Here is a 16,901-nt window from a genome sequence, read left to right on the forward strand (position 1 = left end):
ACGCACAGGAGCTTTTCAAGGGGAATCAGGAATTCCCGCACACAAACTGCTTACCCAGGTGGCCAGCGCTGGGGAACACAGCGCCACCACCCCAGGAAGCTGGCAGGGAGCCTGTCCTTGGAGCTTCGCTGACGTGGCCACTGTGGACAGGCCAGGCAGCTCGCAGCCGCTGTGCCAAGCTCTGCGACTCACAGCAGTCGTATTCTGTAGAGAAGACCAGGCCAGGCCACTGCCGACTCCCCTGCGAGCTGAAAGCTACTCCCTCCGTCACCCGGGGCTCGGGAGGCTGCCCCAGCAGTGTGCCTCGACATCCCTTTGCACCTACGAGAGCACAGGCCCCAACCACACACACACACCTTGCTCCGCGGTGGGCCAGCCAGCGTCGGCAGGGTATCCGTACTCTGGGAAGCCCTGGGCACTGCCGAAATCGCTGCCGTAGGCGCCGTAGGCATACTGGCCAGGCAAGGAGCCGGGGGGGTGTGGGGCCTCATAGGGAACAGCAGTCACACCGTGATTTCTGTAAATCTGACTCTGAGAAAACATAGAGCAAACGGGAAAAATCAACTCCCGGCAACGTGGGGGCTCGGGCGTGCGGTCACGCAGGAAGGGAGGGGGAGAGGGCCCCCACCTGATGCGAGTGGGAGCTGAAGCTGCTGCGCAGGCTCTGGGCTGAGCGCTCGCTGTGCACGCTGCGCCTGTCCACCTCTTCCCCGTAAGGGTCCCTGTGGGGCTCGGGGTCGTCGTCAAAACTGCCAGTGAAGCGAGGGTCATACCTCCAGGGGTCATCGTACCTCTCGGGCCTGGTGGAAACAGGGACAGAGGCGAGGAAAGGGGAGTGTGGGTGGGTGACTCCAGGACGACGGCCTTTTGCTACCCCACAGTGAGGCCCCACCATGTCGTCACCACCCCACCAGGGTGGTGACCCTCAGAAGACCAGTCAGAGCCTACCCTTGGCAGAGTGGCCACATCCCAAGCCCAAGTTCAAATCCCTGCCTTCAGATCTGGAGAAACATCCTTCAAGTTCACGCTGCGTGCGGCCACGCCTCTCCCAGACCCAAGAAGAAGAGGAGCCGACTTCCAGCACCTGTGCCGAGGCCAGTTCCCCTCCAACAGCCCAAGTGGAAACTGCCAGGAGGGCCTGGCTCATCCTTCTCTTTCAGACAGTGACCCCAGTGTCAGCTGCTCACCAGGATCCCAAACACAAGTGCAGCTCGGGTAAATGACAGACACGAGGCCAGAGACGCAGGAGCAAAGCTCTGGCTATGAGCAACCCTTCTTATCAAAGTGCACTGTACCAACCTGTCGCCATAAGCATAGTTTTCTTTCCTGTACGCATCGTATTCAGCATCATACCAGTACCTCCGGTCACAGGTGCGGGGATCCCTGAATCTGGAAGCACAGTGGTACCGGTCCCAGCGACCTGGGTCTGTAAGCGGGGGATTCAGGGTTGATTACAGCAGGCAAGGGAAGACTCTCCTCTGGCCCTTGGAGAGACCACACCACCCCAGGACTGAAGCATGCCTCCAGGCTCTTAGACGAACCAAACCTTCCTCCCACAAATCGGCATGCCCTGGGAGAGTGTTAACTGTGAGACAGAGGGGCCGGGTGGTATCCCGCCTATTTATTACGTGTAACACCTAACGGCCCCTGGCTGTTCTCTCAACACACGTGATTAAAAAGAACCCCAAAACACGCTAGAAGGTCATCTTTGTTAAAATTTCGTTCGTAGTCACGACCTTTTAACACTTAATCCTGGGACTACAAATTTCCCTCGTGTGTCTTCTAACGTGACCCAGAAAGTTTTAAGAAATACCCCAAAACTAAAATATTTTTAAAAATATACATTAATATTATAAACTAGAAGTCCCACTTTTGGCAGGTATGAGCAGAATTTACGTCTACAGCAGTACAATCGTAGAAAGGAAAGAGGCCTGTGGGAAGCAGCAGACGGGGCGGCTGTGCCGGGATGCCTGCGAGGCTGCGGGCCTGGGACCCTGCCCAGCACCGGACAGCAGGCGCGGCAGGGCCACCGACGGGCACGCGCTGCCTAGTAGGAGCGCGTCAAGACCGGCAGGCAGCACCTGGCACGGCCGGGACATCTGACGTCCACACCGCGCAAGTCGGGGCCAGCCACAGGAGGTCACTGGCACACCACACGTGGCCAGTGCGACCCAGGAGCTGGTGTTCCATTTTATTTATTTTAATCAATTTAAGTAGTCACATATGGACAAGGCCGCTCTGGAACTACTCACGACGCTTTGCTAGAAAGTCAAAGGAAACTACTAATGTGATAAAGAGACATTAACACTAAACCAAATCGTAATTTCCTAATGAAAAATAGCAATATAATTATTTCCAGGCACAGATTATTTTCAACTACTTCGGCTCTTGGATTAAAAACATACGAGGACTAACAAACGGGGAAGTCTCCTAAGAAACGATCACAGAGCGCAGCTGCGCACCGGGACGCACCAGCGGTCAGCCGTGCAGAATCCTGAACGTACCTCCGTAGTCGTACTGGCCGGAGTAATAATCCGCATAGTGGTCACTCTGACTGCTCCATCCACTTTTGGAATTGTAGTAACTTTCGGGGTACCCTTGCCTGAAAGCACACACCACACGGTTAAAAAAACTCACCTACTCGCTTCTTAGACTAGGACAAGACGTAAGGCCGTACATGTGATTGCCAGAGCATCGGACACTCAGCAAAACGCTCTGGTCATGAAAAAACACTCATCGGCAGATCCGAAACAGTAACAAGGAGATGATGGGACCCCCTCCCACACAGCTAATTAAAAATCATCTCTTGGGGCGCCTGGGTGGCTCAGTCGGTGAAGCGTCTGCCTTCGGTTCAGGTCATGATCCCAGGGTCCTGGGATGGAGCCCCGCATCGGGCTCCCTGCTCGGCGGGGAGCCTGCTTCTCCCTCTGCCTGCAGCTCCCCAACTTGTGCCCCTTCTTTCTCTGACAAACAAATAAAGAAAATCTTTAAAATCCATCTCTTAAATACCTATTTAAGTGCCATGCAGAATCAACGAGCTGGCCGCCCTCTGTGTGCTCAGCACTGTGTCCTGCATGGCAAGGCCCAAATAGGTTCTCAAGTTTCTGGTATCACACTTAGCAGGAGCAAAACGCACTGAGCTGTCAAACCCATCCACACAGACCACGTGCTGTGTCCTTTGGACGCGGGACGGTGTGCGCCCAGGTGCAGGGCTGCGGCTGGCTCAGCCCCTGGTGTCAGTCTCTTGAATGTGACCGGTATGAGACCTGAAGCGCGCCTGATTGAGACCAGCCTCAAAGACCAAGCTACAAGTCTGACTGTCAGCGCACAGAAAGCAGAACTTAGCAAGGTCAGCTGTCAGAACTTCTGGGCAGTAAGATTCTTGTTTTTTCCCTCCAATAGAGTGAGTGCAAGTGAGAGGGTGAGCGTGTAGACACAGTGAATGTGGGGAGAGGGGTAGGGGCAGAGGGAGAGAATGTCAAGCAGATTCCATGCCCAGCCCAGAGCCCTGTGTGGGGCTCAATCTCGCGACCCCGAGATTAAGACCTGAGCTGAAATCAAGAGTTGGACGCTTAACCAACTAAGCCACCCAGGTGCCCCTGGGGCAGTAAGATTCTTAGAAGAACTTACTAGCATTTTTGTTTCTTAATAACAAGTTTTAGACAATATTTGACTTTTTTTTTTTTTTTTTTTTTAAGATTTATTTATTTGAGAGAGTGAGAATGAGAGAGAGTACATGAGAGGGGGGAGGGTCAGAGGGAGAAGCAGGCTCCTCGCCGAGCAGGGAGCCCGATGCGGGACTCGATCCCGGGACTCCAGGATCATGACCTGAGCCGAAGGCAGTTGCTTAACCAACTGAGCCACCCAGGTGCCCGACAATATTTGACTTTTAAAATGTAACTTTTCTCATGTCCCTTCAGGAATGTCACCCAGCTGAGCCTGGGGGCTTGGCTGGCACAGCTCCTGGGGCAGAGGCGGCCTGTGAGGAGCACCCACTCCCATGGCTCAGCTATAGGAACAAGGGCCCTTCCCAGGGCTTTGGAGGAGAACCCTTAGACCCCACCTATCTGCAGAGTGGGGGCCCCTGAGCACACCTGCAGTGGGCTCAGAACAATGATCTGACACAGGGCAGGACCAAGAGCATGCCACCTCCTCGCCGCCCTCACCAACCAGGCCCATTCATCCATCAGCAAAGACACAGCCACACAAATGAAAGACATGCTCCCACCGCAGGCAGTTCCTGCAGGGATGCGCTCACACCAGGCAGAAGCACACACCGCCCCCCAACCGAAGCAGGGCAGGAAGGACAGGGTGTTCTCCAGAGGTGTCACAAGTGAGCGGTGAAGACAGCACGAGAACAGAAACACTGCAAGACGGGACAGAACCACTCCCGTGTAACCTGGCCTAGCCTCTGGTTGGATGACTTTTCAACAGCACGGGGCCACCTTGAATTCTTGGCCTCTTAGAATGAAGTACCACATTAACTTGCAGGTGGGCAAGCAGACAGAAAACTGGAATGGCAAGATGTGCGCTGGCTGCACCCTCCCCCGTGCTTACGGGGCTCTAGAAATCACCTGCCTGTTGCTTTCCCTGAGTCAGAACACTTAACTTCAGAAAACCTCACCTTCTAGGTGCCATACAGGAGCTAAACCCTCGGGAACTTTCTTACATAAAGCTCCTAGAAGTATGGGCCACGTGCAGGTCAGGAATGCACAGAGAGGCCAGCTCAACAGGCAAAGGCTCACAGAGACAGAGCCTTGTCTCCAGACAAGCTATCAAAGCCTTGAAGGACCAGCAACAGGACCCCAAGATTTTGAAAGGCAATGCACGCACAAAGTCTCCATCAGCAATCAGACCTCCTCTACTACAAGTTCAAGAAACCATGTACTCTTGTAACAAAACCTACACCTGTGACCCATCCTTCCTCCAAGCGGACGATGAGCGAGTACAGGTCAAGGCTCTGGAAGGCAGGCAAGGTCGTACCCGGGAACAGGCCGCACACCCTGCGGCTCCGAGTGGGGGCTGGGACCCGCCTCAGCTCCTAGTTGGCTGAAGGCGTGACGCCCGTGATCTTCCAAAATCCCTCACCCAGGGGCGCATGGGTGGCTCAGCTGGCTAAATGTCTGACTCTTGATCTCAGCTCAGGTCATGATCTCAGGGTTAGGAGATCAAGCCCTGCGTCCGACTCTTGTGCTTATCAAGGAGTCTGCTTGAGATTCTCTCTCCCTCTGTGTTCTCGCTCTAAAATAAATAAATAAATCTTAAAAAGAGAATCCCTCATCTATAATCACAGAACGAGACGTGCTTGGTCAGCGAGAGAGAGCAGCAGGCCGGAGGTGTGCGGGGGCCTTCCGCCACAGGGGCAGTGCTGCGAAGGGGACGTGGGCAGGTGTTCTGGCCCAATAATCAAGCACCTCTGCGGTTAGTAGTAGGGAAGCGTCTGCACGGGCAAAGCTGCCCCAGTCTAAGGGCCCTGAACACCCAGTCAGCCAAATGCCAGAGCCACGTGCGCGCCTTGGCCGTAGGAGGAGCAGCTGGCCGCAAGAGGACCCCGCCAAGAGTCTGCCCTGACCCAGCACTGGCGGACAGGACAAGGTGGCTTTGGGGGTAGGGTGGGGGTGGGGCCCTGTTCCATTTCAAAGTGCTCCTGTGCTCTGCCCGTGCTGAGTAAACACAAACACAGGATAGGCTGGTATAGCTCTTTACGAGTACAGTCTTCCTCAGATCAGTAAGTTACTACCACAGCCAGCAACACGGACGTCCATCACCTGGCAGGTGGCCGGTCTGAGCAGTGACTTGCTCGGGAGCTGGGTCGCTCAGGCTCGGCGTAGCGGTAGCTCTCAGCATAGGCAGACGCTGCACTGTCGTGGGACCTGTACCTGGGCTCATACAGGCCATAGACGTCCTGCCGGAAGAAGGGTTTGTGCGACGTTAGAGACCAGCAGAGACACAGCATGTCGAGCAGCCAGCACTAGCTCTAAACGGCACTGATGATGGCCCTCTAGGAGGAGCGCTGGACGTGGGGCTTCCCTCATGCACAACAGAAAGCCTACAATCTGAAATCCACAGCCACAGGCAGGTGGCAGGATCTTCCTCAAAGGGACTGCCCTGCTCCTGCTCAGGAGATGGCCAATGTGTCAGCGGCAAACCCTACGGAACCATGGAGACTCTCGAGGGCTCTGCCAGGCTTCTAGTCCCTGAAGTCTCGAATGTGGAGATGCGATGACCCCACAAGTTTGTGTTCTGTTTCAGACACCATCTCAGGTAAGCAAAATAACCAGGGTTTCATCTCAGTGGGTCCTGGAGCCAGGGGAAGCCTCAAAGAGAGGATCACATTTTACTCTCATGAGGCTTTCGGCTCCATTAACGGACTGATGAATGGCCACGGCTCTGTCTCTAAGGAGCGGCCATGCGCAGACCCGAAGCAGAGATGAGGCGATCCAGGCATGAGACAGAATCAGCCCTTTGGTCTACGAGCCTGACTCTCTGCCATCACCTGAAGAGGAGAAATCACGTCAAACAGACTTATTCTTGACCACTGCTGCAGGCTGTGGCAACAAGGCCAAAGGGCAGCAGGGGGCGGGCGCCCACGGAAGCGTGCTGGGCTCCGGCTGGAACTCCTGGGAGGCACACGGAGTTGCTACACAAAGGACCCAAAGCGGTACACTGCTCCCCTCACGCTCTGCCAGCCCCCGTGGGCTCTGGGCGCATCGAAAATCAATTTCGGTGCGTGGCAACAGGAGTCCTTGGGGCTCCTTCCAGAATCTGGAATTTGCTGGTCTCAGTGCTTAGTTGTGCACTATTCATACATTCATACGTTCCCAAAGATGCCAAAAGCCTACAAAGGAGACCCAAGCCTCCTGTCAATGGGGGCTGCCGCCTGGCCCAACCCCACCAGCCCTGCACACCCAGCCGCCTCTGACTGCAAGGGCCCCAGGACGGCCAACCCCCCTGCCCAGCAGAACCGTGCTTTTCAAACTTGAGGTCCACACTCCTGTGAACTCAGCTACTTTGGGTGATGCTGGGCTGGGACTCCAAGTCACAAGAAGCAGACAGCGTTCCAATGTGTACGCTTGAACCATATGGTTTCAAAGTAACAGGACTGAACAGAACCCAATTTAAACAACATTCGTGCACTTGGGCCACGGTGAAGGGCAAGGCTTCCGCGTAGCACAGTGGCCGCCCCCACCCCGCTGCTGCCCCTCAAGGAGGTTATGGAATTTCATCCCCCTTGGCTGTTTTGCTAGGATTATATTCCAAACCTAACATTTTCTCTAAATGTTTTTATTCTTGAAAAGGGACTTCAAATACTATACTTCCTGTTACTCGTCAGGTAGATTTTTCACATCAAAACCACACCGAAGCTTGCAGAGGCTATCCCAGTTTCCCAAAGTGTGCAACCCACAACTCAAGTTCTACAGAGAAGCCACCGGTGGGACAGGGAACAGGTGGCTTCTCAGCCATGTAAGTTGGGGGATGCCACGTGAAAAAATGAATCAGGTATTGCACGCAATGCAATACACAGGCATGCAGAGTAAACTTCCAAGAGACGGGCCGCACCGGGCAGAGCGAGCTCCGTGAGCGGGGGGCCTGCCTCACGCAGCGGCGCCTGGAACCGGCACTCTGCACGGTGACGGCACTACTTACTTCTGCGCTGAGCAACAAAAGCCTGCCAAGGAGCACAGCTCGAGAGAAAGGAACCACTGGTCACAGGATTCAAGCCCAAGAGCTTGAGCGTACCTGGTAATAGAGGGGGGCCGGGCCAGGCTCCACCGGGTATGGCGAGGGGTAATGGGACTGGTAGCCATCGTACAGGGGTCTGTAATAGTAGTAAGATGTCAAGTCTGGAAGAGGCGGCTGCAGCCAGTGCTGGTCCGACCGCATGGCTGCCTGGCTCGAGCTGGTGGACACGACCGATGCGCTGGAGGACCGAGGTGGCCGGGCCGGCAGCGGCTGACCTGTGTCAGCTGGAGCTGGGCTTGCGGGTGGTGGGACCAAGTTTTGGGGCTGTCCCTGCAAGGGTGGACTTCCTGGGTTTGAAGTTTCTGAACACGTTGCTTTGGGCCCTTGTGGAAGAGGCGGTGCTGGCTCCTGCTGGGCTCTCTCTAGGCCACGCTGGTCCTGAGCGTCTTTTGTCACCTGTTGGTAGAAATGGTCTGAGTTATGTGGCCCAGGCCCAGGTTGTCTCGGATGACTGCTGACGGTGTGCCGACACGCAGAGCTGTCAGCATGGGATGGGCTATACATCCTTAGAGGATTTTCCAAAGTCCTATTTAGTGTGACGTCTGGGGCTCCAGGAGTTTCTTCCCGATGACTGGAGTGATCTGCCTTACTACCAGTAGGTACTGAGGTAGCGTTTGCAGGGGGCACTAACATCACGCCTGTGCTTCCAGCAGGGCTACTAACCAACTCAGGAAGAACGTTCTCTGCATTATCAATCTTTTGGCTTTCTGAAAGCAAGTTCTTTGGAACTAGATGAGGTGGCGGCTGAACCAGCAAATTAGCAGGCTGATTAGAAACTATTTCCGAAGTACCAGGAACTTGTGGAAAACTACTGTGCGTGAGACTGCTAGGCAGAGGTGAGTGGGTGAGAGCGCCAGCCGTGATCCCAGACACAGCAGCACCATCTCCAGAGTCCCCCCCCACAGCCCGGCTGCTTGCCGAGGGCTTATCCCTGACCACAGCATCTCTCCAGGGCTGATTCTTCTCGTTAGGACTCGATAAGGACACAGAAAAATTAATGGGCTGAGCCAAATTATAGCTTTGATCAGGCTGGGCAATCAAGACTGGTTGATTCTGCAAAGATTCAGTGGGCGGTGAGGACAACAGACTGGCATAGCCGGAACTTGCCTGTGATGGGAGGGCCTCCTCTTCTCCCATCTTGGGAGGATTCTCAAGGTTCTCAGAAGCACAGATGCTGTCCCCACTCAGCAGAGGGAGGCCGGAGCCCGGCTCCTGGGACTGCGGAGCGGACACGCCCTCATCTGGAGGCTGAATCACTTCCGACGGCTGGGGTTTCACAGGCACGTGCAACACAGGAGCAGCCGGGGCTAGAAGGACATTGCCTCCAAAATCTGGCAGCTCGTTCTGTGCCCACAACGTCGTCACTGGGCTCTCACACTTCAAAGCTCCCTGGGCTCTGGCCAAAGGCCTTTTCTCCGCCGCCAGGAGCACAGTTTCCAAGGGCGGTCCCCCGCTGTGCAAGAGCCCGTGGCCAGGCTCCACAGGGACGGAGAAGGGTGGAGAACGGGCCTGGAGCGTGACCAGGGTCTCCATGTTGTCCGGCGGCTGCTCCAGGTTGCCGGGGGAGGCGTCGGGTCGGGCAGCAGCAGCCCCACGCTGCTTCTGGTGGGCAGTGGCCCCTCTCACCTCACCTACCACATTGGCACGATCAGCCTCGACGGGTCTTACTCCAACTAAGTGCGATTTCACTGGTTCAAAAGAACTATTTGCACTTGTCTGAAATATTCCAGTGGGTTTTGGGGGGCTTGGGGTTGAGGGCTGGGACCGGCTGCTGTGGTGATTTTGACTCACGGTGGTCTCGTCTGTCTCTCCTCCCACAGGAGAAGAATCAATTTGCTTAAAAAAACTCCCCGAAGACTCATCTTCAGGTTTTCCAACTTCCTGCTGAATGAAAGTGCCTACCTCTTGGGGCCTGGCTGCACTCGGGAGATTCCTGTGGTTCTTGCTGCTGTAACCGGCTGACGCTCCATCAGACCGCACAGGGTGCAGCGCTGAATCCGGGGCCTCGAGATTTGGGCCCCCACCTCCAGCGTGGCCCACACCACCAAGCCTAGGGACGGCTGGCCCGGGAAGGGGCCCGTATCTGACCTGATCGCTTGGGGAGGAAGGGTCCAAACTCAGGGGCTCACTTGGCAGAACTTCCTGATTTTGAATGAATTCTAGGTCTTCCACATTCTCAGACTGCACGCTGCTGGCCGTGCGCGCCCCTGCCCTTGCTGTGCTGCCCCACCCGGCACCGGCGGCGGCGGCGGCGCTTGCTGCCGGGGGCCGATCAGGCTGGGCGCCTGCAGACTGAGAAAAACAAGGTTGTGGGAGTCCTCCCTGCTGCGTGGCCTCATTGGTGGAACCTTTGGGAAAGGCCTGGTAAATGCCACCTGCTCCCACATGTGCAGGAGGATGACCAAGCGCGGGGCTGGGGGAGAAGCCGTCGAAGTCAGACTGACCAGCAGAGCCTGTTTTTTCAGAGGAGAGATTCTCCTCATTTTCTGTTTCCCCACCTTGGAAAAACATGCAGAGAGCCCCAGAGTCCACTTCTGACAGGGCTCGGCTGGTCCCGGCCCCTGGGGGGTAGTGCAAATGGCTTTCTGGGCTATTTCCCTGAGCGAGGGGATTAACGAGAGCGAGGTCTGGCAACTGCTCTTTATTCACTCCTGGATTTGGCCTGAGCTCCTGGCTCGCCCGAGTATTCCCAGCTCTAGAATTTTGCCTGAACGCATTTTCAGGATCAAAGTTATTTGTTGAATGGTTTCCACTTTGTAGGTAGGCCGCCTCGTTGCTTCCATCACTGGCTAAGGGTCCTGGCAAACACACCAGTGGGTTGAGCTGCTCGTGGCCAGGACCATGATGTGGGTTGGACGGAGCAGGGAAGTGAGAAATGCTGGAGGCGTGAGGCACCGCGTTCTGAACAGGTCCTTCTGGGCGGGGCCAATAATGTTGACCTGAGGGTTGTGGGCCTCCCTGCCCTGGTCCCCACTGCCCTGGCATTTGCTGACGAGGCTGAGGGAAGAAAGGGGATGGTGCTAATGCTGCAGCACTGTCATGCGGGTTCTGCCTACTCAGGGGCCTATCGGGCCCAAGCATGTTCGTGTGAGGATGGCCCCCGTGAGAACTGTCAACACCCGCTCCTGGAATATACTGAGGATATGGCAGAGTCTGAACTTCGGGTTCTGAGCCGGAAGCAACCTCGGCACTCCTGTTCACCTCGGGCTCCGATGGAGTTGAAGGGGTCAGCACACTGGAAAACAGACTGCCATCTGCTCTGGGCTGTGACACTGGTCCTTGGAGGGTATCCCCAGCATTTGTGTGAGGCATAGGCAGACCGGTGCGCTGAAGGAACGCTGGTGGGGCCGGGCCTTGCAGAATGGGTGGGCTACTTTTGGACGAACTGCCCAATGATGTATTTAGTAGCGCCTGTCTACTAAAAGCAAATGGATCCGTCACCGGCTGCAGTGGGCAAGTTATCGGAGCCACGGGTGCGTTATTATTTGCCTGTCTCCTATATGGTCTGTTGGACCAGAACATGCTCTGAGGAGTCCCAGCTGGAGGTGGCCCAACCACACCGGATGGGGCTGCCTGGGGAGGTGGCTGCATGACTGATCTTTTGCACAATTAGATGCTGCTTACAGAAAGAAGCAGGATATAGGTTTTCCTTAATTTGAACTGAAAAAGAAAAAGAAGAAATTAGCATAAAATCCATATATTCAAACTCCCCAGCCAGAATTAGGAAAACTAAAAAAACAGAGAAAGGCTGGAAACAACTTAAGAGTTTGCATCTTCAGTCCCTCAGCTCCTGCTCTCACCCCCCTCCCGCCCAGAACTGCGCCCCAGAGGGGCTGCTGCGTGCACAGGCAAGAACAGGGAGAACACCGGATCGGGATGCAAACGCGGGCTGTGCCTGGAGCTCACTGACTGACTTGACACAAGTCACTGCCTTCTCTGCGGTTCAGTTTTGTAGCCCAGCTGAACACCCGTGTGGAATGCCTGCTGCCTCCGTGACGCCCCCACCCAGAGGGCAGAGATGAAGCACAGCTGAACTGCTGCTCTGACTTACTACCAGGTACGCTGACATCGCCCCATAAATTATCTCCAGATCCCGAAAGAGCCAACTTCTCTATTAAGACTGCATATATCATACTTCTCACAAAGGTTAATATTAAATCTTGAAATGAAAACAAAAGTTTAAAATTTGTATTTCCATTCTAATGAAAGAGCGTTATAAAGTACAGAGTAATACAAGCTGAAAAATCTAAAATATACTAAAATGCCTTTTATGCTCCCGTGCAAAAGCCCTCATTTTCTGTGTGATGACTGCCTGAATAGCATTAGCAAAACAAGTTGCCTCTGACTGCCAGAGCTGTAACAACTATCCCTAGAATGAAAACCCCAAGTAAACTTAAAGCAGTTTTAAAACTGACCAACTCGGGGTGCCTGGGTGGCTCAGTCGTTGAGCATCTGCCTTCGGCTCGGGTCATGATCCCAGGGTCCTGGGATCGAGCCCCGCGTAGGGCTCCTTGATCGGCAGGGAGCCTCCTTCTCCCTCTCCCACTCCCCCCTGCTTGTGTTCCCTCTCTCACTGTGTCTCTCTCTGTCAAATAAATAAATAAAATCTTTAAGAAAATAATAAAGAAATAAAACTGACCAACTGACTTCATTCAGAAGTTTTCAATAATAGAGTGCCAAAAAAAACTTTTATAGAAAACAAAGAAGCAAAATCATCTTTACAGTGTTTTTTCTTGCTGGTGCTAGTGGTGGGTTTTTTTCTAAATAAAATACGTTAAGCATAATCTTGAACAGTTAACCTGTACTTCTAAGACAAAAACCCAGGTACCATCTCTTTACAAATTCTTTTTCTATGTGTTAAGTCCTTCCCCCTAGTACCACCCTCACAAACAGGGTAAGTTTAGCCAATCACGGGGGTAAGTAAACACCAGAGGGAGAAATCGTGGAAGGACTCCAGAGTGTAACCCACACGTTTCTGGAGATGTACAAAATTTTTGCTCTTGGAAATCTTTCTGATAGCCAGATACAAGAACGCACTTATGAACGTGTTTTAAGTAAAACTATTACAAAGGAAAGCTCCTATGTCTCTCTGGAAACTAGTCCTAGGAATCTATTACTTCACTACCATTACTGCCCACACATGCTCTGTCCTAGGCCAACAGGGAACCCCTTCTGACTGAGGAGCACTCCGAAACTCACTCAAATTTAATGGACTATATTAGGAACAGCATTGGAGACCTCACTGGGTTATAAGGAGCCATTTCAAAACAAAGCACATTTACAGCTCAGCTTTCTATGGACTTGTTATCTGCGCAACAGAGGCACCCAGGACACCCCCCAAGACACGACTTCCTCCTTGTAAGGCTTCAGCAGAGGACCCTCACCATTCTAAGCAGCTTTAAAAAAGAAAAACCACACATGGCAGAGGCCCAGAGGATTACACAGCAGAGGTGTAACTGGGAGAGCACGGCTGGATGTCCAGCTGAATGGCCCCGGGCACACCCCTTGTCTTTTTGTGACCCTGTCACTTCATCTATAAAGTAAGAGAAGCAATATGACAATTTCTAAGGTTTCTTCTGGGTTTCATCTTACAAAGTTCTACTCACAGAGATTCTGGGATGCCTTAATCCCTACTGCTATTTAATAGGGAAATGTTATCAAAATGTAAATTTCACAGGTTTATACTTACATGCTTTCCTTGAAGAAACTTTCTTTAAAAACTATTTTCTCAACTCCCAGACTAAGAACCATTTTATAAGCAAACACTATCACTCTCCTATAACGTAGAATCCCCTACTCTCCCCCCTACCCATAATTGAGAGCTTTTTACCAGTATGCCAATCTCATTTGAAACAATCTTGAACATTATCCTTTTAATCTTTTTTCTCTATTCACAAACAGAAAAACTGCCTATCACTTCTCTCCTGACCCCAGGGAACTTAATTCCAGCCAGGAAGTCATCCTGCACCCTCAAGTCATCTAACTTTTTTTAAAAAGCACTATTTCAGAGACACCAGCTGCTGTTCTTAAAGATGCATTACTCATAAACCTAGCTCTTCAAGTAGACTGCCTTGTAGCTCTCGGAAATACTTAAGCACACCTATTTCCAATATAAATTCCTGACTGTGGGACCAAGACACTTAAAGCCCACTCCTTATCCTCAGAGCTGCGGCCTCAAGCTACGAGTGTGTAAACCAAGAGGAGTGCCAGAAAGAACCTGGGAGTCTACCATTTGCCTTCAATCTCCCTCACGGCAACTGTGAGTGTGATGTCCCTGTCAGACTATGAGACACTCCACTCAAAGAAACCATAAACTCCAACTTTCCTAAGTACAGAATCAAACACATTTAGAGAAAGGGGAGCCTAAACACTGCTAAAAATGACAAAGATCCTAAAGCACGCACTGACATTCAGGAAAGAGCTTTACAGAAGCAAGAAGGAATCATTAAAATCGACACACTACCCTAAAGAAAGCTTTCTGGATGATTTTGGGACCTACTGCTATTTAGGGTGAATGAATCACAGGAACATGCCTCTTGCCTTATGTTTGCAAGATAACACCACCCAGAACCCTAAGAAACGGCATGGGGGGAAAAAAACCTGCAGGGAGCCTGGTTCTGCTGCAACTTGCAAAAGTATCAATGTTAGAAACAACTGTGTGTGACCTGGTTTGCTCCCTGCCATATCTGGGGTGGGAAATACCACTCAGGTTAACATCTGCACACACGGGCTTAACACATAATCGTAAGCAGCTCGTGCCCAATCTCCAAGCCATTTAAAAGTGTTTTCAGGGGCGCCTGGGTGGCTCAGTCGGTTAAGCGTCTGCCTTCGGCTCAGGTCACGATCCCAGGGTCCTGGGATCAAGCCCCGCATCGGGCTCCCTGCTCCGCGGGAAGCCTGCTTCTCCCTCTCCCACTCCCCCTGCTGGTGTTCCCTCTCTCGTTCTGTCTCTGTCAAATAAATAAATAAAATCTTAAAAAAAAAAAGAGTCTCTCTCTGGGGGCGCCTGGGTGGCTCAGTCGTCAAGTGTCTGCCTTCGGCGCAGGTCCTGATCCCAGGGTGCTGGGATCGAGTCCCTTAAGCGACTGCCTTCGGCTCAGGTCGTGGTCCCAGAGTCCTGGGATCGAGCCCCGCATGGGGCTCCCTGCTCCGCGGGAAGCCTGCTTCTCCCGCTCCCACTCCCCCTGCTTGTGTTCCTGCTCTCGCTCGCTCTCTGTCAAATAAGTAAATAAAATCTTTTAAAAAAAATAAATAAAAGTGTTTCCAGGTGAAGCAGCAAAACTGATTCTAAGTGGCTGTGAGATGTGCCCACTCGACTGCAATTTTATTCCGTAGCCCTCTAACCCGTAATGTAAAACACAAGCGACAGACCTCCGCCGCAACACCTGTCACTGCCGCGAAATTCCCAACGGGCAACAGCGATGCTCATCGGTCTCCTCACCAGCGCGGCCCAGGAGAAATCGCTCAACCGAGCAGGCGGAACTACTTCAGACGCTGCCAAGCAAAGGACACGCAAAACTGCTAAAGAAACTCGTACTCGTTTGTGCTCTTTAAACGTTGCGGGTCTGGCCTATCTGCCAGCCACTGCAACGCAGCCCTCCGTCCGGGCCCCAGGGCTAAGCCAAGGGTCAACACGGCCACCCGACGGGCACTTGCCACAGCGCAGGCCGTGCCTGCGGGGCCCCGTCAGTCTGCCGGGGGCAACAGAGGCGCAGAAGGCGGCCGGCGGGCCGCGCACCTGGCCCAGCCGGGCCCGCCCCGCGCCCGCAGGTCCCCACCCGCCCCCGGGCCTCTGCCCGACACCTGGCGGCACCGGGAGAGGCGCCGTCCGCTGGGCTGGGCCCGGCCCGGCCGCTCCCCTCCGCGCGACCCCGGCCCTCACCGGCGCGCCACGGGGCGGCCGACGCTCCCGCCGGCCCCTCCGCGACCCCTGGGCCAGCCGCTCAGGAGCAGCCGGCGAGAGCCGGCCCGGCTGCGGCGACGAGCGCAGACGCGACAGCCGCAGCAGCCATCTTGGCACATCCGGCTCCGGCCGCCGCGCCGCCGACGTGTCCGACCGCGACGTCAGCGCGCGCCACGCCTGCCCACCACGCCCACCGGCCCCGCCCATCGCAGCTGCTCCCGAGACGCCGCTCCCCGTACGCTAGCCCCGCCCCCTCCCTCGCCGGCCATCCATTCGTCCGCCCCGCTGGCCCCGCCCTCGCCCGCGACCAATCTCTCGGCGCCCATCCCGCGGTCCCGCTCCCTTGGCCTCGCCCCCGCGACCCGCCCCCCCGCGACCCGCCCTTCGCCCACCTGCCGGGCCGGGCGCGCGGACGGCCGCTCGGGGACGTCGCCCTGGGTGCGCCCGCTCTTCCTCCCAGCTTTTTCTCGTCTTGGGATGGGAGAGAGTCGGGTTCTCCAGTCAGGCCCAAGTGAAGAACCAGTCTCGAGCGGCCGAGGCCGAGAACGGCTACTCGGCGGCACCGAGAAGCCGAGCGGCGCCCCAGCGCAGGCGCGACCCTCCCATCCTGCCGTTGGACTGCCTCCAGGGCTGGAGCCCGGCGGAGGCGACCGCGCGTGCGCCGGCCGCCGGGGCGGGCTGCGCCTGCGCACCTCGCGGCGGCTCACGGGCTGCCTGGTTACGGCCCCTGGTGGCTCCGGGTTCCAGTTCTGCCCGGGAAGTTCGTTTCGGTCCGCGCCCGGCCTTCGGGAGGCGGAGCCCTGGGAGTCGTCCTGTAGGCAGCCCCGCGGCCCCGGCCACGCCGCGCCTACGCGGTGCGGCCGCCACCCCCGCGCACGCCCCGCTGCTCCTGTCCTTCTCCCCCGTCCGCCCGAGCCCCTCCGAGGCCCCGGCTCTTCCCCGGCGGGCAGCGGCCGCCTCTGCGCCCGGTCGCGGCCCCCAGGCCGCGTGGACGGAAGCCAGGGCTCCGTTCGGCGTTCCGCAGCCGTTGAGCGGGCACTTGTGTGCAGTGGACAGGCCGGGCCGCCGCGCCTGGCTGCTGCTCCCGGTGGATGGCACCCTCCGAGCCCTCCCGTGGAGGGTATCCTCTTAGGGACGAGGCGGTGCCGCCGTGTGTGTCCACATTTCCCCAGTGAGGAAGGGAGGTTCAGAAGGTGGGAAGCAGTCGGCCCGGCCCGCTCACCTGCACACCTGCCTGGCAGGGAGAGGGGAGAGT

At 55.3% G+C, this 16,901-nt stretch overlaps 1 protein-coding gene across 15 annotated transcripts in view; it reads right to left on the bottom strand.

Moving 5' to 3' along the window:
* Nucleotides 1–16,280, bottom strand: part of SEC16A (SEC16 homolog A, endoplasmic reticulum export factor) — a 34,136-nt gene extending 17,856 nt beyond the window's left edge. For 4 of the 15 annotated variants that reach the window (XR_010407581.1, XR_010407580.1, XM_064579071.1 and 1 more), the window contains exons 1-9: nucleotides 15,626–15,799; nucleotides 15,115–15,237; nucleotides 7,741–11,403; nucleotides 5,769–5,905; nucleotides 2,505–2,602; nucleotides 1,300–1,426; nucleotides 629–800; nucleotides 357–531; nucleotides 55–204 (exon numbers count right to left, since the gene is read on the bottom strand). Coding sequence is in view for 13 of the 15 variants with exons in the window: in XM_064579071.1 (XP_064435141.1) it covers nucleotides 55–204; nucleotides 357–531; nucleotides 629–800; nucleotides 1,300–1,426; nucleotides 2,505–2,602; nucleotides 5,769–5,905; nucleotides 7,741–11,334 (4,453 nt within the window). In the remaining 2 variants the exon portion in view is untranslated. Of the gene's footprint in view, nucleotides 1–54; nucleotides 205–356; nucleotides 532–628; nucleotides 801–1,299; nucleotides 1,427–2,504; nucleotides 2,603–5,768; nucleotides 5,906–7,740; nucleotides 11,404–15,114; nucleotides 15,238–15,625; nucleotides 15,800–16,038 lie in introns of those variants that run through there. The other 11 variants (XM_064579070.1, XM_045883524.3, XM_064579072.1 and 8 more) reach the window with 8 other exon arrangements.
* Between the last annotated feature and the right edge of the window lie 621 nt (nucleotides 16,281–16,901).

This window comes from Mirounga angustirostris, unplaced genomic scaffold (assembly GCF_029215605.1).
Source record: "Mirounga angustirostris isolate CCGP_5_RB_7025 unplaced genomic scaffold, mMirAng1.0.hap1 SCAF_15, whole genome shotgun sequence".
NCBI classification, from domain to species: Eukaryota; Metazoa; Chordata; class Mammalia; order Carnivora; family Phocidae; genus Mirounga; species Mirounga angustirostris.